Genomic DNA, 22081 nt, shown 5'->3' with positions numbered 1-22081 from the left:
CCAAAGGCAATAGGTTTGTCATATTTGTGCTTTCAGAGTAAAACTTCAAAGTTTTTCTTTTTCAGAAATAAAGTCATTTATAATTTCTTTTGCACATGGAGTCCTAATGTGTTAGCCACAAAACCTGTAGCAGTGTTGCGTGGAAAGCAAAAATTCATACGTATTTATTGCAAAAACCAACCAAATCCTGTTTTTCAGTAATAACAACTACAACATTTTAGTTCACAGTTCACATCATTTTCACTTTCTGACTTCACCATTGTAGCCTATAAATTGTGAATTTTTGTGTGCAAAATAAAAATACATATTTTGGAAAGAAAAATTGACAAGCTGGACAGGCTTACATTTCATAACTAGGCAAAATAAGCAGGTCTGATGTAAATGAATTAGTCTTTGAATTCTTCATAGTGACACGTTGCTACTGGAACTAATGGCTGTTAAAGTTTAATGTCTATATGCTGCCATCTCTCTGGTTCTTATCATTAATTCAATCATTCAGCCACACACACACACACACAAGTGAGCATCTCAGCCTGTCTGTTATTAGTGTTCTGCAAGCATTTCTTTCTGGCATGTTGTAATACTTAAGGGTGCCGCTGACTAAAATGTATACTCTAGTAAAATCTTTAGAGTTCACTCACTCCACTACAGGTCACAATATGTGTGTGTGTGTGTGTGTGTGTGTCTGTGTTTGAGAGAAACGGGCTGGTTGCATTCCCTTTGTGACTTTGGTGTAAAATTCCATGGATGTCTAATTCCATCTTGTCCGCTGAGTTTAGCACTAAGTCACGAACAGAGATTAGACGGTCATATCCATGAAATCCCGTCTTGTGAACCCTTTCTGTAAAATTAAAAACAGAAAAGAGAAATGACCAGCAGTTCTAAATTAGTAGTGCATACCAGACTAAATATAAAAGGAAGTAGTCATGTAATGCAGAAATATACTTCTACATTGTATCTAGATAATAGAAAGAACAATAGAACATCCTGCATTCTACTGTCACATTTCAGATAGACCACTGATCTGACCAAAGCCATTCTGAACACCACAGACACGCAATAGACTTATATAACTAGTCTGAGTCTCAGACAAGCAGACCCGTGAACCACCTATAGTCTATTTGCTGACCATCTGATGCACTCTACACATAAAAATGGCAAGAGTTGGTAAAAAAACAGCCTCTTTGGTAACACAATTCGTTCATCGCTTTGTTTATTGAGCTATATGTATTTTAAATAATTCATACAATCACATCCTAGACTTTAATTATTTAATACAACAAAACTTTTGTTGCTTTATGAGTTTCTTTTGTTAGGAGTTTGTTGGAGTGTGTTCACAGTAAATTCTGTATAAATATGCTCCAATATAATTCATATAAAGACATGAGAAGAGAAAAGACACAGAGGAGTCATGTCTGGTAATCAGTAATGGGTTGTAGGTAAATATTTTCCAGCTCAGTAATATAACTGACTGAGAGAACTGATATATCATACAGGAGAGCATCTGTACAGCTTTACAGTATCCTTAACTGAGCTATTCATACACTGCAGCCGCCCATTTTTATTGGCTTTGTATAATAAAACAGCTGACCATTGGCCAAGCAGGCTGATACCTGGTAAGCAAATACACACTATACTCATCAGTGCAAAGTGTGTATACAGTAAGGTATCCATTTTCATATCAAATTACACAGAAGAGGCATTTGTCACACACCTACCGCTTTGCAACTCTGAACAGTAACACGTTCATTTGTGTTTTTAGCTGGGCTTCACAATAAGACTCACCTGTTTGTAATCTTTGTGAAGTTTGGTGTACTGAAACATGTTGGACAGAACGGTGGAGGCAGCCCTGGCGGCTTTTAGCTTCCCAGGACTGAGGCAGAATAAGAAGGAGAAACATGAGTAGCAATGCTGGGACATTGTGCTCTTGATTAAACAGCTAAATAATGCAACAGCATGTAGTCTATATTACAACAGTAGTGCTATAACAGATTGTTGGTGAGGTCCAGTGTAAAAGGATCATTTAAAGTATGATTTACGCCTGAAAATATCAAGAAACCTTGAAAATATCAAGACACCTCTTATCATATCAGTTGGCTTACAGCTAAACTTCCAAGAAATGATACTTTCTCACTTTAGGTTTGAAGTATCAGGGCTGTAAGCACCATAAACGTACACTAGCACCTTGCACCTTCAAATCCTAACTATCTGATTACAAAGTCTGGTAACACTTTACTAAAAGCCCCTATGTATAATGCATTATAAAAGTATTTTTAATGCCTTGTAATGAACCTTTTAATGCACTGTATGGTCTCGTGAATAATTGTAACCCCAGCTATTATGCATTATAATACTTAAATATTCATTAAACACACTTTTTTTTAAAGTATAATGAATAAAGTATAAAGTACAAACACTGACACATGACAAACAACCAGTTGTATAATCTGAAAATATTACAATGCATTTTAACTTAGAAGTATTTACGAAGTGTTACAATGCATTATAACGTCTCGGTTACGTATGTAACCCTCGTTCCCTGAAGAAGGGAACGGAGACGTCACGTCGGATGACCGACGAATTGGGATCTCGCTTCGAGGGACCAATCTACTTCGAGTGTATCTAAACAAGCCAATTGAAGATTGGCATGCGCTAATCGCATCCAGCTGCCGCTGATCACAGCGCGGGTATAAATAAGCAGCGGGTGCAGCGCATATTCAGGTTTTCGCTGAGGAGCCGAGCTAGTGACCCGGCCCCTTCAGCGGAGGTGCAGCACCGTGGCGACGGGACGTGACGTCTCCGTTCCCTTCTTCAGGGAACGAGGGTTACATACGTAACCGAGACGTTCCCTTTCAGTCGGTCACTCCGAGTCACGTCGGATGACCGACGAATTGGGATCCCTACCAAAACGCCATGGACGCTGCCTCTTCCAGTGTCCTGTGGGAGCCCACAAGCCCCCTCAGTCTATCGGCGTAGGCCGAGGCTCGACCACAAGAAGCCAGCTACAATACTACCCATTCGTAAGACTGGAACACTGGGGAACGTCCCACGTTCTAGCGAACAGGGACGTGCGGAAGTCCAGCCTTCCCGTAGGAGGTCTTGGAACGAATACGCATATGGACAATATTTCAGTTTGCATATGGAAAATGGGAGGTGATTGAACCCTCTTGGATGGGCAGAAGGTCTGCCGGGGAAACACGGGGCTCTAGGCTATGCCGTGGAAATACACACATAAAGTCCTCTAGGGGTACTTTACATGGCTCCCAGCCCTCACCGGTTCTCACGGATTCATCGAGAGGGCCTGGCGCCAGATGCTCCGCAACATCTGGCTGCCGAGGGGAATGGAGGAGCTCGACAGGGTCTACTGTGTGGACGCTCTGGAGCGGTTAACAAGCCGACCCGAAACCGGGCCTCTCAGTGCTTCTACCCGTTTGAGGTGAGAACACAGGAGGATACCGGTTCCACACGTAGGCTATAGAATCTAGCAAACGTGTTAGGGGTCGCCCAGCCTGCAGCTCTACAAATATCTGCCAGCGAGGCGCCACGAGCCAACGCCCAGGACGATGCAACACTTCTTGTTGAGTGTGCCCGCAACCTGAGGGGGCAGGGCATACCCTGTGCTTGGTAGGCCAGGGTAATGGCGTCCACTATCCAGTGGGCCATCCTCTGCTTGGAGACGGCACTCCCCCTTCTGCCGGCCTCCGTGACAAAAAAAGAGCTGGTCTGAGGTCCTGAAGCTTTGTGTCCGGTCAACGTAGCATCTTAGTGCTCGGACGGGACAAAGCAACATCAAGGCTGGGTCTGCCTCCTCCAGGGGCAGCGCTTGAAGGTTCACCACCTGGTCTCGGAAGGGGGTAGTGGGAACCTTGGGCACGTAGCCGGGCCGTGGCCTCAGTGTTACCTGGGAATCCGCGAGCCCAAACTGTAGGCACGAATCGTCGACCGAAAAAGCCTGCAGGTCCCCTACCCTCTTGATGGAGGCCAATGCGAGCAGGAGCAATGTCTTCATAGATAAGAACTTTAGCTCAACTGCTGGCAAGGGTTCAAACGGAGCCTGCTGCAGTGCTGTCAGCACTACAGACAGGTCCCAAGAGGGTACAGTAGGGGGCCGTGGAGGATTCAACCTCCTGGCCCCCCTCAGGAACCTGATGATCAGCTCATGCTTACCCACAGACCTCCCGTCTATGGGGTCATGGTTTGCAGCGATCGCAGCCACGTAGACCTTAAGGGTGGAGGGAGACAGCCTTCGCTCCAACCCTTGTTGCAAGAAGGTAAGCACGACTCTGATGGGGCAATTCCGGGGGTTTTCTCTTTGAGAAGAACACCACTCGACGAACAGGCTCCACTTCAAGGCATAGGCCTGTCTCGTGGACGGCGCTCTAGCCGAAGAAATGGTGTCAACTACCCCTTGAGGTAGGTCACCTAGAGCCTCCGCGTCCCGTCCAGGGACCAGACATGGAGTTTCCAGAGGTCTGGACGCGGGTGCCAAAGGGTGCCCCGTCTCTGGGTCAGAAGATCCTTCCTCAGAGGAATCGGCCAAGGAGGGGCTGTCGCGAGGAGCACAAGTTCCGGGAACCAAGTCTTCGTGGGCCAGTAGGGTGCTACTAGCAAGACCTGCTCCTCGTCCTCCCTGACCTTGCACAGTGTCTGTGCAAGAAGGCTCACTGGGGGAAATGCATACTTGAAGGCCCAGCGCCAGCTGTGTGCCAGTGCGTCCGTGCCGAGTGTCCCCTCGGTCAGGGAGAAAAACCACTGGCAATGGGAAGTCTCTGGAGAGGCAAACAGGTCTACCTGAGCGGCTCCGAGACGTTCCCAAATCAGCTGAACCGTCTGGGGATGGAGTCTCCATTCTCCAGGTAGTGCAGCTCGCGACAGCTCGTCGGCTGCCTGGTTGCACACTCCTGGAATGTGAATGGCGTGAAGTGACCTCAGAAACTTCCGACTCCATAGGAGGAGGTGGCGGGCGAGTTGCGACATACGACGGGAGCGTAGACCACCTTGTCGGTTGATGTACGCAACGGTCGGTATGTTGTCCGTGCGGACTAGTACATGTTGGCCTCGAAGGCGGCTCTTGAGACGGCCTAGGGCGAGATGTACTGCCAGCAACTCGAGGCAGTTGATGTGCCATTGCAGTTGAGGGCCCGTCCAAACCCCGACACTGCATGCCCGTTGTACGTGGCCCCCCAGCCGGTGGTAGAGGCATCTGTGAAAACCACAGCATACCTGGAGACCTGCTCCAGGGGCACTCCAGCCCGAAGGAACGAAAGGTCTGACCACGGGGAGAAGGTTTGGCGGCAGGCCGGTGTTATCTGAACCCGGTGCGTGCCACGCTGCCACGCCCACCTCGGGACTCGATCGTGTAGCCAGTGTTGAAGCGGTCTCATATGGAGTAGTCCCAGCGGCGTCACTGCGGCCGCGGCTGCCATATGCCCCAGGAGCCTCTGAAAATATTTCAGTGGGACCGCCGTCCTGCTCTTGAACATATTCAAGCAGTTCAACACCGAATGGGCACGCTCCTGTGTGAGGCGTGCCGTCTGATTGATCGAATCCAGCTCCATCCCAAGAAAAGAGATCCTCTGTGTTGGACAGAGTTTGCTCTTCTCCTGGTTGACCCGAAACCCCAACTGGCTGAGGTGCTGTAGCACCAGATCCCTGTGTTCGCACAGCTGAGCCTGGGACTGAGCTAGAATGAGCCAGTCGTCCAGGTAGTTGACGATGCGAATGCCCTGCTCTCTTAGTGGAGCAAGGGCAGCCTCCGCGACTTTCGTGAAGACACGTGGCGACAGGGAGAGCCCGAAGGGTAGGACTTTGTACTGATATGCTCGACCTTCGAACGCAAACCTCAGGAATGGCCTGTGGCGCGGAAGAATCGACACATGAAAGTACGCATCCTTCAGGTCGATCGCTGCAAACCAATCCTGGGGACGGACGCACTGAATTATGCGTTTCTGTGTCAACATCCTGAACGGGAGCCGTTGAAGTGCTCGGTTCAGGACTCGCAGATCCAGGATCGGTCGTAACCCACCGCCTTTCTTGGGCACTATGAAGTATGGGCTGTAAAGCCCCGACCTCATATCGGCTGGAGGAACCGGCTCTGTTGCGTTCTTCACTAGAAGGACAGCAATCTCCGCACGCAAGACAGGGGCACCCGCATCGTTCACTGACGTATAGCGGATCCCACTGAACTTGGGGGGACGCCGGGCGAACTGAATCGTATAGCCGAGTCGAATGGTTCGCAGGAGCCACCGGGATAGCCTGGGAAGATTCAACCAGGCATCCAGAGACCGAACTAGCGGCTCGGCGGAAACCACCGGCGCAGGCGATGGGGCAGCGAGGGGGAGTGCAGGGACCCGGCTCGGGCGTCTCGTGGCTGGTCCGAAGCGGGGTCCGAGTGTGTGCAACTCTTACCTGCATTCCCGCAGAAGTGAGGCGGGTAGGCCGTGGGTTCGTCCTCCCCGTCTTCCCACTGCTGCATGTTGGCCAAAGAGGAGAGTGAGTGTGGTGCAGAACTGGCCCGCCCACAACTCCTCGTCCTCTCTGGGGACCCAGAGATAGAGGAAACCGCTCTTTTGTCGAGTATTTGGGTACCACTGACCGTGAGGTCAGCGGCGAAAAAAACAAAAGATTCTCCACCCGGCCCTCCTCCGGGGGAGGGAGTGGTGCGTTCACCATCTCCCGAAGAGCAGCTCCCTCCATCTCTGGGTCGCCCGTCTCAGGGCCGCTTGCACCTGCGCTTCCCTCCAGGTTTGGCGGATGCCTGGACGGGCTGGGCGGCTGCCCTGCGGCCGGCTCCACGGCGCTGCCTAGTTGAGGGCTGCTGCGACGGCTGCGCGGGAGCGGGGGCGGCGGCAGGGGGGCGCCCTCGGCGACGAGCAGGCTGAGGCGGAGCCGTTGGCGGCCGGGTGGAGGCAGCAGCTGCACGCCGAGGCAAGATGTGTTTAATCGCCTCAGTCTGCTTCTGGGCGGCCGAGAACTGCTGGGCAAAGCTCTCCACTGCGTCGCGCCGAAGAGGCCGGACTGGGACATGGGGGCATTCAAGAAGCGTGTCTTGTCTACCTCGCGCATGTCGGCCAGACACAGCCACAGATGGCGTTCCTGGACCACCATAGTGGCCATCGCACGACCCAGAGACCGCGCTGTAACCTTCCGTGGCGCGTCGTGCGCGAGGTCAGTCGCGGTACGGAGTTCTTTCAGAACTTCCGGGTCATGACCACCCTCGTGCAGGTCCTTCAGTGCCTTGGCCTGATGAACTTGCAACAACGCCATAGCGTGTACAGCAGACGCAGCCTCTCCACAAGTCGTATAGGCACTGCCGATCAAAGCCGACGAGTGCCTACAGGCCCGGGAGGGGAGCACAGGATCACCACGCCAAGTGGAAACGGAGTTGGGACACAGCTGCATCGCAACTGACCGCTCCACTGGAGGGATCACCGTATACCCCCTAGCTGCGCCGCCGTCAAGGGTGGTGAAGGAGGAGGAGCCACTGGGGCGGTTTCTGGCAGTGAAAGGTGCCTTCCACGCCCCAGCAAGCTCCTCATGCACCTCCGGAAAGAATGGTACCGGGGTGGGGCCCTGAGAACCAGCGCGAGCCACCCCTAAGTACCAATCGTCCAGCCTCGAGGGCTCGGGACGCGGTGGAGGTTTCCACTCGAGCCCGATCCCCTTGGCGGCCCGGGCAAGCATAGCCACCAGTTCTGGATCCGTATCCGGCACGGTGGAGCGCCCGCCGGACGCCCCACCAGCCGGACCTTCATCCCCAGAACCTTCAGACTCTCCTTCCGATGCCGCGATTGACATCTGGTCATCAGGGGGAGCTCCAAAAGATACAACTGGTACCTCCCTGTAGGAAGGTCCAGACTGCTCCCTTGGAAGCTCCACTGGCTGCGAAGCACCAGTGGCAGGAGTCCCCTCGCTGGAGAGTTCCTCACTGTCACTGTGAGACCAGTCCGTCCACTGTTAGAGGAAGCGCTTCTCCCACTGTTGCCAGCAGGAGGAGCCCTAGACCTCGGCAGAGGAACGGGAACTCCGCCCCTTTGCAGGAAGCGGAGCCTGGTCCGCAACTCCGCGATGGTCATTTTCCCGCACTGGGAGCATGACTCATCCACGAAAGCCACCTCAGCGTGCTTACGGCCCAGACACGTGAGACAGCGATCGTGACCATCACCCGGCGCCAGGAAACGACCGCATCCAGAAACGCACGGGTGGAAGGGCATCTTGCAGATGCGTCTTTAAAAAGACGTTCCACCCGTGAGCTAGCTCTTTTAGCTCTGAACGGTGTTGAGGCAACAGGAGATAGCCGCTCTGCACACAAACAGGGGGGGTAGTGCAGCCTGATTGTGGCAATCCACTCGACGCAGGAACGACCTCCGCTGAACGCCGAACTCCAACACTCGAAAGATCCGTCTTTGGAGCAGAACGGTCACGCTCGGCTCCGAAGCGAAAAGCTGAATATGCGCTGCACCCGCTGCTTATTTATACCCGCGCTGTGATCAGCGGCAGCTGGATGCGATTAGCGCATGCCAATCTTCAATTGGCTTGTTTAGATACACTCGAAGTAGATTGGTCCCTCGAAGCGAGATCCCAATTCGTCGGTCATCCGACGTGACTCGGAGTGACCGACTGAAAGGGAACATTAATTATGAATAACTTCACATTGCATTATACATAAGGGTTTTAAGTAAAGCATTACTTAAATGAGTTATTTATTGGTAACTTTATCATGGTACATTTGCAGTTCATACACAATTTCGACAAGTCAATAATGATAATATTCACAATTGTGGCATGCTCTTTTTCTCCTTCTGCATATCTGTAACCAATTACCATCAGTTTTCATATACGCCTTTCTCAGTTCACTTTTTTCCCAGGACTTTTTGAGGAACAGAAAGTTCACAGGAACTGCATTTATTTAAAATATAACATTTTAGTAACATTATAAATATGCTCATCGTTGACCAATTCAATCCTTCCTGGAATTAACATGAATTTCTTAAAAATATATATATTTTTACCTGTTGTCATGAGACGTCTTAATGCTGACCAGCTTGGGCAGTCCATCAAAATAAGTGATATCTCTAGCAGCCAGAGAGCTTCCTGTAACCAGGTTGTTGAGAACCCCACAGATGTTGACCACCACCTCACTAGAAGGTTCCTTCTGATGCCCATCGCTGGGGAGTTTGTTCACCAGAATATTCACCACTTTGGTAGCTATGGAAAAGGAAACAATAACAAATTTAGCTGGAATTACACAAACAAAAAGAGTGCATGATATATGCGTAGTGTGAAGAAGGAGGCGCCCTGTGGCCCAGCGGGGGTGGAACACAGTGAAGCAGAGAACTGAGGTCAGGGTGGGGATGAACGGCGGCGGCAGCGGATACTGGGAATGATATAAGTATGAGTCTGACGGGAACCAAAAAGAATGTGTGGGAGTAAAAACAATGTGTAAGAAATACGTTTAATACTACGAGGGGGAACGGCACACTCTGGGCAAGTAAGAAGAAAAAAATCCGTAGTTATCGCCTTGCGCAAAACTGTGTGTAGGTTTTTACTGATCTAGACGTTTTCTTTGCCAGAATGTTGAAATCTTGGCTGGGATGTTTTACACATCAAGTTGTAATTAAAGACAGAGAGCGGGAGCAGAAAGGCATTCACTAACCCATGTCAGCTTTGTTTTTGCAGTGCCGGAAAGGTTCCTCAGCAGACCCGTGAGAGAGCGGAGCTCGGCATCTGTGGGGCTCCGCAACAGGTCAAGAATCACCGGCAACATCCGCTCCTGCTCCAGCGCCACTCGACTCAACACAGAGGCCCACTAACAGAGAACACAAGAGAGTCAGAGAACAATTAGTTATACAGCCAGCCAGATAAAACACAAAGGCGCTCTAAAAAATAAAGACTTCAGATGGGGGATTTCACAGAGATTTCATAAGAGTGGGACGGAAAAGTTTTATGGAAGAAACATTCAGACTGAATAAGAAGGAGAGTTTGAGAACACTCTGAACATTACAATCAGTGCTAAAAGTGACACATTCAACAGCAATTAAAGTCATGACTTAGTATATGATATCACATATCACAAATTAGATTAAATATGAGCAATGGAATCGAACCCTGCTGTCGCCTGCTGTGATGTTCTGCAGGGCTCCCGCCGCTGCCTCTCGTGTGGCTGTGCTTGTTTCAGAGCTCTGCAGGATGCGGTTGTATAGAGTGACTATCTTAGGGTGCCACAGCCACTCTGCTCCTTTAGGGACTCGTGCCACTTCGGAGAAGGTGGTCAGGTCTTGATTCCTCTGATAGGACACATTATAACTTCATTAATGGCATACTGCAGATATGAAGTAGAACACCTCTGTCTACTGCACTGAGGTGTTAGAGATAACTTCACTACTGCTCAAAGATTTGGGGTCAATAATGAATTTTTTTAAATGGCTACTGAAAAGTGTCTTCTTTCAAAAAAGGAATTTCTTTCAATCTCAAGCTTTTTTATTGGTAGCGCATGCATTACTATTTGCACTATACTCTATATTCAAAGAATTTAATGAAATATCAGATCAGGTTTGGGAACTTTTTAGAATAATAATATAGCTAATCCAATAAGGTGCGTAGAAGACTGCAGATGAGTGACTGACATCTTTTGTTTTCTTGCTCTGTGGTGTGAAGCAGCCGATGGGGTCGTTGTGCCGCGTGTCCTGTGCTCGAGTGGGTCCTTCCAAACGCATCTGAACTGAAGCTGGGATCTCAGAGTACAGCTGGTACGACAGGTTGCGCAGGACACATACACAGTTTTCTACTCCCTAGAGGCACAGAATTACAGAACTGATTCTAAATGCTTTTGGAAATGATGTTGTAGATTACAGCTACTGATGTTCTTGATTTCAGATAGATACTTGCCATCTAAGAACTAAATATAGACTGGCAGTTTGTGCACTGGCTCGAAGCTAGCATATTGCATTGAAAAGTTGACTGACAGGTCTGACCTTGTCCTCTCCTTTTTCCCTCCTGTAGGAGTTTTCGATGTATCCAACCAGGGAGTCTATCAGCCCTCGAGTTTCCCGCATCTGCTGCCTGGTTCTTTCATTCACAGAGCTCAGGTTCCTTCAATGAGTATAAAAGGGGTGTTGTTAACGTCTCAAGATGTTTTTTTTTCATGCATTTGTGTTGAAATATTAATAGCAGGTTAACTTTATTGTGGCTATAAATCTTTCCAGTGGGAAATCTGACACGTTGTATACTCTTTGCCTGGCGTCTTTTACACGCTTGCATATTGCAAACAGTGACAACCAGTCATAAACATTCATATTTAAGGCTGTTAACCAATTAAAATGTGTGACTGATTTTGTGCACAGCTTATCTGCGCATCAGAAATTAACTCTTATTTTTATTTGCTTTATCTCAGGTACAACTATGTAACAAATATGTACCTGACATAAGTCATAATAACAGGATATATTCTGAAATATTTTATATAGTTTATAATTTTATATGATGCTTTTCATGTTAGAATGAAGCATTTATTACAGATGCATTTTATGTTCCCACAATTTAAATATCTGGGGCTTTTTACTACATTAGTTGACATTTTTGCCACATGCACTAGTTCATTAGTTCTCTTGCAGATTAGTTAAATCAGGTGTGTTAAATAAGGGAGAAACATACAAAACATGCTGTGCATGCAGGTATTGGAGCATAAATGCATTTAAATGCATGTATATGTGCGCTGCGTACCTGAGGCAGCCTGTGGTGTTGTAGAAAATGTCAGCCTCAGACGCGCTCTGTTGAATGACACCAGCGTCTCCTCCTCCAGACAAAGGCACCAGCACTCTCTCCGTCAGCTCAGACAAGCTCTCTCTGGCCAGCCTCTCCTTTAGACTATCTTTAGAAGATAAGTTCCACAAAATGCCTAAGGAGACGAACAGAGGAAAACAGAGAAATTTGTAAAAGACATTTATTCTTTATAATGTAAATATATATATTCATAAATGCTAATTAAGTGTAATAAATAAAAGCCTTTAATATTTTAGTTATATCACTGTTTTTTTTTAATCTGACCTTCTACGGCACATGTATTTCACCACCTGAACTATGTGATTTGTAAAAAATATATATTAAAAAAATTATTTATTAATAATAATAATTAATTCATAAAACTAAATGGATTTCTGAACTAAAAATAATACATCTTTGTTTATAAATTCTATTAATAAATAAATAAAGGTATGTTAAAAATGCTGAGCATGTTTATTTATTTCATTTTGAAAATAGCTGATGAACTGACATGGGGATGAATATATTACCATGCAGTATGACTGCTCACTCATGGTAAGCCAGTCGAGCATTAAAGTTCAAATGTTGCAAAAAGTGTGCAACTGAGAACAACTACACTTATTATAAGTAGTAATGTGAAAGAAATATATCAATTCAGAATAATATGTTATCTGATTAATATCAATAAAAATTATTATTTTTACATTTATGCTCCAAGTTTTCAAACATTGTTATTGTTAGCACGGGGATGTTTATTATACGGAGTGCTAAGCTGCTAGTGTCTTTGTGAGGTTTAAAGCCAACACAGATAAGAGTACAGGTCATAAAATGTGACTAAGAGACCTGGCAACCCTAAGTCCAGCAGGAAAGAATGTCAAGGATTGTTTACTAAGTGAGTGTGGGTGCGTGAGGGGGTGGGGGTGATAGCAGAGCTCACAAAGCACAAAGGCCTCTGGGAGTCTACTTCCCACTGCATCTGAGACTTGGACTGATTCCAGGAAACAGCCAGACCACTTTTTCCTTTTCTGCTCTCTCTTTGTTTCAAATTCACTCGCTGCTCTTAACTCTCCATCTGTCTGCGCTGCTCCAAGTTGGATCACCCAGTTGATGCAGGTGGACTTTTGTACCAAATCAAAAGACGAGTGCCACTTTGTATTTGCGAACTGTTCAAAAGTTGACATTACCAAATATTTACTGACAAACAACATACCGGTGATGTTTTTTCGTAGTTCATCATCAGGTTCTCGTAAAGCACCGATTAGTTTGCTTATGCCCCCAGCTTCGATAAGTGCTGTCTTGTTGTCCATATTCTCGTAGATGAGGTTGCGTGTAGCACCTGTCGCGTAGCGCTGAACCTCTTGGTTCTCACTGCTAAACAGCTGTACTAATGCTGAGATGCCCTTCAAACTTCGCACCTGTACAACAAGAAAAACATCTTGTTTAGTTCTGTGAGAAATGTTTTTGTCGCTTATCCTGATTCCTAAGTGATCCCACGTATTTAAATCCCATTTCTGCGCTTCAAACTTTATAGTCGCTAATCTCCGCAACATTTTTTCAGCCCAACATGGCAACCTGCTCCGACATCTGTCTATGTTTTGCTATGATATGCTCTCAGGCGGAATGTTCTGCCCCCTGAGGTCCAGGATAAAGATTAAGGGCAGGGTGAAGGTATTCTTTCCATCTGGCTTGAGTGTAACATATAACAATAGCAAGGAAAAAGCAGCTTGAGCCGTACCATGCTCCATTAATTATGCAAATATATATTTTGCTAACAACTAGATTTGTTTAACCAATTGTAGAGTTACCTCTTTGACCTGAACGTGTTTTTTTAAAGATTCTAAAAGGAATTTTGGTCATTTTGTCTATCGACCACTCAAAAGAGAAAGCAACCAACCCCTTGAGGAGGATTCCCACTGCGTTATTTTTTACACAGCTGGTTTTTGTACTTAGGCATCAGTTGTTGGCATTTGATTCTTCAGTGTCTCACAAAAGCTTTGAGAGCTTTGAGATTTTAAGACGGATCAAGAAGCTCACAAGAACTTTTTAAAATACGTCACTAGACCCAGCGTTCTGTTCCTGTCGGATGCACTTCATCTAGCTGTTTTTGAAAGGAAGAACACATCCTGTGGGTACGCCCTCTAACTCTACCCAAACAGAGCTCTGTCGCTGCCCTGGCCTGAAAGTCGCTGTATACAAAGTAAAGAAATTCCCAGGGTGGACCCCAAGGAAATGGAAAATATGACACAGTAACCAAAAAACAGTAACCACAAAATTTTTAAAAATTTCAAATTTTGTTGTTGACAACATTAAATATATTTCACAAGGAAATTAAGAGCATGAGGTTTACTAACTAGTGTAAAAATTAAAGGTAAAACTGTATTTTAATTTCCGTAGTTTTTATGTAGTACAGTATGTTATTTTCCATAGTGTCCTTTGTTTCAAACATATATTGCTGATCTGAGAAATAAATAATTATATATATTTTTACCATGGTCTTGGCCTCATTGCTGTGGTAACACTGATGCTGTATGTAGGCTGCTCCCAACATCTGCATGGCAACGTCAGTGGAAGAGATGTAACTGATTGCTGTAGTCATGTCCAGGTTATGGATTCTGCTCATTCACACAAAAACAAAATGGAAAGTGTTATATAAATATATAACATAAAAATGTATATACTTAGTAGATTACAGACGAAATGTTATTTTATAGAATAAAAATATTTAAATTGTGGGTCATATTTGAATTCCATTCAAAGTTTCAAATTTATTAAAAATGCCATTAAATACTTTTGGGTTGTTACATATTACTATCTTCAAATCAACGCCATTCTTTTGAATGTTCTGGTTATCAAAGAGTCCTGAAAAACTGCTTTGTATGCTCCACAAAAATATAACTGTTTCACGGGCTTGATAATTAAAAATAACAGCAATGTCATAGAAGAGCCAGTTCTGGTTCCTCACACAAGCTTTTAGTAAACAGTTCTTAAAATCAGCTCTTTTCCTTTTTTAAAAAGAAGCTTTTTCCACTCTAAAGATCCATTTGTGGAATGAAAAGATTCCGCGAATGGAAAAGGTTCTCTGCGGAACTATTGATACCAATAAAGAACCTTTTAAGAGTATAATGTTTCTTGTTCTTAAGAACCAAATCAGCATATTAAAATTCTGTCATTAATTACTCACCCTCATTTTGTTCAAACCCGTAACACCTCAAAAGACGTAAACTCAAGGGAAAAGAATGGTTGAGTAAATTATATTATTTTTGTTTTCTTTGCGCAAAAAACAATATTTCTCGTAGTGTTTTACCACTTTTATTTACTCAGTGTATTTACTATGCCTCTGTATCTGGGAACATTTCAGTTGTGTTGTTGTGTGTGGAAGGGCAGACAGCCCCCCCATTTCATCAAAAATATCTTCACTTGTTTTTTTCAGAAGAGGAAAAAAAGTTTCTTATCGGTTTGGAAAGACGTGAGGGTAATTAATGACAGAATTGTAATTTGGGGTGAACTTATTCTTTAATGATTTAAAATGTAATAATATTTCACAATATTACTTTTTAAATCAAATAAAATAATTGATGATGTATCATTTTGATTTAAAGCAAAAGTTCTCATTGTATTAAATTCTTCTACATTGTATGTCTACAGTAGACAGGCATGAGAACTTGACGAAATGGTGTCAACTGACATCTCCTTTATTTCTTCTTAAGAAATGACTGTGACAATAAGCTGATCGAATAATTAATAAATGAAAAAAATAAATGAAAATTACCCGCCAAGAGCATCTGTGGTTCCATCGGCCAATCCGTCATAAACGTCCACTCCACGACCTACACTCTTCATACTATGCACAGACCCCGCTCTCTTCATGGTACCCTGGTAGTGCCCGGCACCCACCATACTGTTGCCCCCAGTGGACATCTGCTGCCACTGCATCGAGCTGCTGCTCAGCCTCTGCTGCTGTTGCTGCTGCACCTGACGATTATTTATGCGACTAATGGTTCGGTGGGAAGGGCCTTTGAATATCGAATATTGATTAGCCAACTCTGCCTCCCTCCATCCTGTGTTGTAACCTTCTCTTGCCAGGGTCCCGCTGAGGGTGCGCTGTCTTTGCACCACATTGGGTGATGAACTGTGGCCATAGGATGCCATCCAGTTCCCCACAGGAGATGGCTGCCGTTGTAACGTGACCCCGGCCATCGCTGCCGCCTCCTGCTCAGTCCGATTCAGCGTCCTTGATTCCGATGTTTGCATCTGGTTGTAAGAGCCACTTAGATGTGCATCATCGTGGTACATATATGGGCGGCCCACTACGGCGGGCATAGGCACGCCATGACTGATTCTGTGACGAGTGCCCATTTCTACTGCAGAGCGAGAGGAAAAATCTCCCGCGTACTGAGACAGCCGAGGCGCCTGAGTAAAAAGGAGTCGTATCAATACCACAGTTATGCAAAAAGCCACATTTCGTGTCTGACACAAGCGATTATGCACACGCTAACTGCTCTTGCCGGCTCACTGTTATCACACAGAAAGGGTAACGTGGCCGTTTGGCTCATGAGGTCTTGGGTCAGGAATGTTTCAGAAGCACATTGGGCTCTGAGCTCAATTCCGCAGCTTGCTAGTACTGCACTTCACTTTCTAAACACGGCTCCCACAGGAGAACGCAAAATACCACATCATTGTGTTTGCAGGGTGCAGCCACACAGAGTGTCATTGTCAAGGGATTGTGGACTTTGCAATCAATCCAACAAATGACTATTCACGGATGGCTGTTCCGACCTGATTTTAATGGTGCCATCAGCGTAAAACAATATAAAATTATAGTATTTAATTCAGTAGCTAACATCAAGATCTTGCCGATTAGCAAGGCGATATCTTCCTGTGAACAATTTGATGTGTGTCTGCGCTTGAAATTATACGGAAATGCTATCAAAGGTCTATTACAAAGCGTAATCCTTTACTGAAACAAGCTCAGTTAGCATTTGCTTCAGATAAATTATACAATTGGAAAAGTAGTGATTGTGGTCACACTCACCGCCATTGTTCTGGTGCCATTGTAGATAACAGACTTGGAACTGAATCCAGGGGTTTTGGTTTGGTATCTTACCGTAGATATGTGGCCGTCAAATTCTGAAAAAAAGGACAATTGAGTAAAATTTCTGTTTATGAGCATTTTTATGTCTACAATCTCTATATATTGTGTGCATTCTTTGCCTTTTACCAAAAGAATTTAATTCTGCCATCGATTGACCTTTAAAAAATTTGCTTCTTCTTTTGTGGAACTAAAAATGTTTCAACCAAAGTCAATTATTTCAGATCATGCGATAAAATTTGGTGGTGTTCAAAATAACATTGGACCCTATTGCCTTTCATTGTATGGACCAAAAGACTTAAAGCGAGTGAGTAAATTACGAAATTTACATTTAGTTTTTGCCGTATTGATGTTTTCTGAGAAACAAGAACAACCTAGGAAAGATTCTCTCCCCGGTGGCTTTCATTTTGATGGGATTTCTTCCAGAGTATTACATTGGTCAACAGTGACATAAGACCCAGTGCGTCACCTGATCTTTGTTTGGCATTCAGCTCTCTGACTTTGTGCTTCAACGAATTGTAAGAGATCAGGTTTCTATCAGAGCTTGGCTTCTCAACCCAGTCCTGCTGCAAATAACGTTTCTTAGTTTGTAACATCTGTTAGGTTGTGACAATACATTAGGTTTAAGTCTCCGAAACATGCACAAAGGAAGTTATTTCATGGTCGAGAGGGGAAGTCTGTTATAACAATCACACTGTAAGAGAATGAAACAAGGAAAGGAGGATGACATCATAGGGTGGACCACTGTCATATTTTCAATATTTTGAAGGTACTTATTCTGTTCTTTACTGTTTGCTCTCTTTTTCTCTTTACTGACTTTCACAGACAAAAAAACAACTTGATCCCTACTTATAATAGAACCTTATGAAAACATTATAGCAGTGGGATATGAAAAAGCATGTGAGTCAGCTCCATCACAGTACCGCTGTACATAAGAAAACACAAGCCCATGCTAGATTGAGAAAAGTGGAATACGTTCAGTGTTTGCAAAGATTGAAAGATAAGGTCAATCATATTGCTCTTCCCACAGGAGAGCTGAATTTCAGCCAGAGCTCCATATGAATGTGCCAGGGGACGTTGCTCAATAAATGAAAAGAGCAGATTTGGCACATCTTTAGAATGTTCATCTGGAGAAATACATTTAAGTGTGTTAACCATCTATCTTAATATTTTATTCCTTTCAGAACCTAATTAAAACATTATGCACACAACTAATTATAAGGGCTGCCTAAGAGCTATAATTTTGCCAATAATAATGCCAAAATTGTATAACGCAATTTACATTTACATAAACCTTCAAAATGTTTACAATTACTTCATTAGTGTCATTATCACACACTCCTCCTCAAACTTTCTTATCGTAAAACACAGATAATTCCTGTTTTCACCAGAGTTTTCTAAGCCATCTGTAGGAAGTTTGTCAGGAAGGTCTAAATTAAAGCCATGGCAAGAATGTCCAAAGGTTGAAGACCTGACCGCAGCTGTCTTTATTTTGATTAACCCTTAACTATAATTCTTAACAGTTTTCAGACCTTTGAAGTGTACTGTATTGAGACGGTTCCTGTGAGCCAGCAGATACAGAAGTTTATTAAATGCTAAATTCCTTTAGATTGGGGTGGAAGAGTGTTTAGGGGAAGATTACTTTTAAAATTGAAACATCTGTTTTGTTTTAGAGAGGCTTGGCGTGACATGGGTGTCTTTGCTCATCTCCTTCTGTTTTTCAGTGAGTTTGAATGCATACCAACACCTTAACATAGTATAACTGGTATAGACAACTGGTGTAACACTGGTGGCAATGGTTTTAAATACACATATGTATATATATATATATATATATATATATATATATATATATATATATATATATATATATATAAAATAATTACAAAAAATTACAAAAATAATTACAAAAGCCTGGTAAATCAGTCCTACAAGCACATGAGTCATGTGGCTGGTCCGTCTGAAATGTTCCATTACAAACCAATGTACAATAACAACATTCTGACGTTATTGCTGTTGATATTGATAGAGAAGTGTGAGCTTCTTATACCACATGCTCAATAAATCACCGGAATGAGTCTGAGGATGATTAAAACCCATGCAATCCCAACATTCCTTGGGAACTTGGTTATAAAATCTGAGAAACAGAGCATAAATCTTGACGACAATTAAATAGCGTGTACTGTGCACCATATTTTTAGGATAATTGCAAAGCAGCAGTTGGCTGTTACATGCGAATGAACGCACCTTCAAAGCAAGACAGCCGCTTTATTCGGGGTTATTCTTTTCAAAACGATTTAACATCTCACATCCTCCCATTCAAGCCTCCCATAAGCTAAAATAGAACTGGCCTACTGATAAAACACTCTGAATCAAATGGCAGGAAACTCTTCTGCAAAGGACACAGAGGTGTGACTAAGAATGTAGCGCAGACCAGGTCAAACTGAGTGTAAGCTGCCTACGAAATGGGAAAATGTGTAGACATGCTAGACTATGACTTAAATATATATTTATACTTATGGCCTTATTCTTCTGTGTATTTTCTGTAGGAAGGTGCAGTTGGAAAAATGCACTCCTTTCTATCTTTAGAACCTTTTCAACTATAAAGATCCTTTTATGCAGTTAAAGGTTTCCGTGGATGTTCTTCAAGGAACAATGGACACAAATAAAGAACCTTTATTTTTAAGAGTGAAGGACAGCAGCAGAGTCATTTCGTCTTGTTTTTAAAAGGTCATGTCCAAACTCATTCTCTAACATTGACCAGATACAGCTCTCCAAGTCACTTATTGTGATTAGGGTCAACAATAGGGTCAAAGGTTAAATGCCTAACATTCCTCTCACTAACAGGCTTCCTAAAAGCCAGGTTTTATCAAATGCTACTGGGAACATCATTTCCTGTTCATATTAATCAGACGTTTGCTTTGCAATCACAACTATAAAAAGTGAACTACTGAGAAAGGAATGGGCTTTGCTAACTTTCATGAGATCGGATACGTCTGGAAGCACGATACCATACTACTAAGTTTCTTGGGTTCCTGTTAATTTGTGATTTTTAATATAATGTTTGACTTGCATGCTTCTGTCGAGCATTAGTAAAGTTATATTTCAGCCACGTTCTTGACGAGAGAAAGCTGTGGAGCAGTGGGGGTGAGGTGCTGGGGAGGCGGAGAGTGAGGTTTGCCCTAATTTCTACCTGCCTTTCTAAGCCAGAGAAGAAAGTGATACCTTTCCCACGGGTTATCTACACTCCTCCTCTTCCACAAACATCCACACACACACACACACACACACACACCGCTCACAATGGCTTACATCTCTAAATCACATGTGCTGAGTGATCTATTTTACACATTTGCATTTGAATGCATCTATATATCTTGCTTTCGTTAAAGAACAATAGTTTGGTTTTCCATTTATACAAGCTTATGTAACGTTTACAAGTTTAACTTCATTCTTAAAGGGCCGACATGATTCAGGAAAGTGTCAGGATATCAGTTGTTCCGACGTCCTGTTTTAGGGGGTTCCCAGCAGTGGAATCCAGCCAAATCCAAACCAAGAAGAAAGAAACAACCACTTGAACACACAGAAAAAAGTCTTTTTTTGTCTCTTATCGACAAAGCAGCATGCTGGAGAGCCAGTGTGTGGACCTGCAGCAAATGCAGTGACTTTAGCCAGAACATGAAGACCAAACTGATATTTGCATTCTGATGCAAAACAAATCCTATCAGTGTCACCGAAAGTCGAAGCAGAGCTATGTGTTCACTAGTTCAGCTGGGAATGTTCTGCTTATACCTTTCTGACAGATTGCTTACTTAAACTCAACAATATATAACAGAATTAGCCATAGTATAGTGTTCATTTTATTGTTCTTTCACGTAACTATTAGTTTGATAATACTTGACATTGGAATTAGTATTTGAATATTAAAACCTAATTTTCTAAATCGTAGTTTACTGTGCATCTTAAGTAAAAAAAAAAAAAAAAAAAAAAAAAAAAAAAAAAAAAGATTAGGTGCAAAGTTTAAAAGTTTTGCTTAGTTTGTCTGCTGTCAAAAGAGCGCAGGTTCCCGGTTAACAGGACAGGTTCTGCCCACCTGTGGAGGCGTTGAGTCGGGATGAGGATGAGGATTTCTCCGCCATGCGCTGCTGGACCTGCTGCTGCACGCGTCTGGCTTTAGATAGCTGATCCCTCCTGGGATGGTCATCGGTCGGGATCGCGTATGTGGTGACCGAGGTGCTGGGCTGTAAAGCGGAAAAGAACAGGCCCTCAGCGGCCACAACGGCACTCATCGTGAAGTCCGACAACTCGCCTCAGTAATTACACGATCCAAACTTTTTTTTTAATTTTTCTATCCGTATTCCGTTGAAAACGGTTATTTTGCTTCTTGAAGTATTCCGATGTCAGCTGAAAGTAATTTTCCCGGAGCGCAGGTCAGGCGAGCAGCGCCTCGTCCACTTGATCTGTCCGGCTCTGCGTGGGCAGCTGTGCGCTACTGTCGTCAATAGATACAGAGATTGTGTAGCCGGGGCGGAGCCTCTTCATTCACCGTGCTCTCAGCGCTCAGATATGCTTTTATCGGAGTTAGATGAGCTCCACCGTCCGTGGAGGCTCCAGGATTTTTTATTAGGGATGCTAAGGGGGTGCTTGAAAGTTTTATGGGGGTGCTAAAAAATAATTTAACTGAGAGAAAGTAATGAACGTCTAAAGTATTTTCTTTTTTTCAATTTAATAAAATTAATTAATTAAAACTGTGGTTCAACCCCCCCGTGCTGATTTGCATGGTAGCCTATCATGCATGTGTCGATAATAGCCAGAGATAAGCATACAAATTGGCATACATTATTTTACATTCTTCTTGCTTTTAGACCTATTATTATTATTATTATTTGATTACTTTTATTAATAAAATACATTTCCTCACATGATGTGTTGTGCGGACAATAACATATGATATTAGCTTACTCACTGAATTTTTTTTTTTTTTTTTTACATATATTTTTAAAAACAGGTCTATTAATTTATACAATGAATATAATATCAATTGTTTATAAACCACTTATAGGCACTTTTTTTAGGCACAACGGTTGTTAATATTTATTTTTCAATGTCCATGAGAGTGATACCAAGAGTTAAAAATCCTTGGGGCTATAAGCAAGTTTCTGATAGGGCTATAGCCCCGTCAATCCCACCCTAGCGCCCACTGTCCACCACGCAGATTGATACTATTCATAC

General features: G+C 44.0%; 1 protein-coding gene across 1 annotated transcript; it reads right to left on the bottom strand.

Annotated features, from left to right (window-relative positions):
• Nucleotides 1-255: 255 nt before the first annotated feature.
• On the bottom strand, nt 256-21350 carry LOC122348202 (plakophilin-3-like). The gene is given in 14 exon segments (XM_043243489.1): nt 256-841; nt 1786-1873; nt 9012-9207; nt 9656-9685; nt 9688-9808; nt 10107-10286; nt 10626-10790; nt 10974-11091; nt 11722-11896; nt 12971-13175; nt 14249-14372; nt 15530-16170; nt 16793-16887; nt 20943-21350. Coding segments are annotated over 14 exon segments (2376 nt in total). The 5' UTR covers nt 21139-21350; the 3' UTR covers nt 256-799.
• Nucleotides 21351-22081: the final 731 nt, after the last annotated feature.

This window comes from Puntigrus tetrazona, chromosome 7 (assembly GCF_018831695.1).
Source record: "Puntigrus tetrazona isolate hp1 chromosome 7, ASM1883169v1, whole genome shotgun sequence".
In the NCBI taxonomy this organism is placed as follows: domain Eukaryota; kingdom Metazoa; phylum Chordata; class Actinopteri; order Cypriniformes; family Cyprinidae; genus Puntigrus; species Puntigrus tetrazona.
Note: the sequence above shows the minus strand (reverse complement) of the source record. Positions and strands in the feature narration are given on the sequence as shown.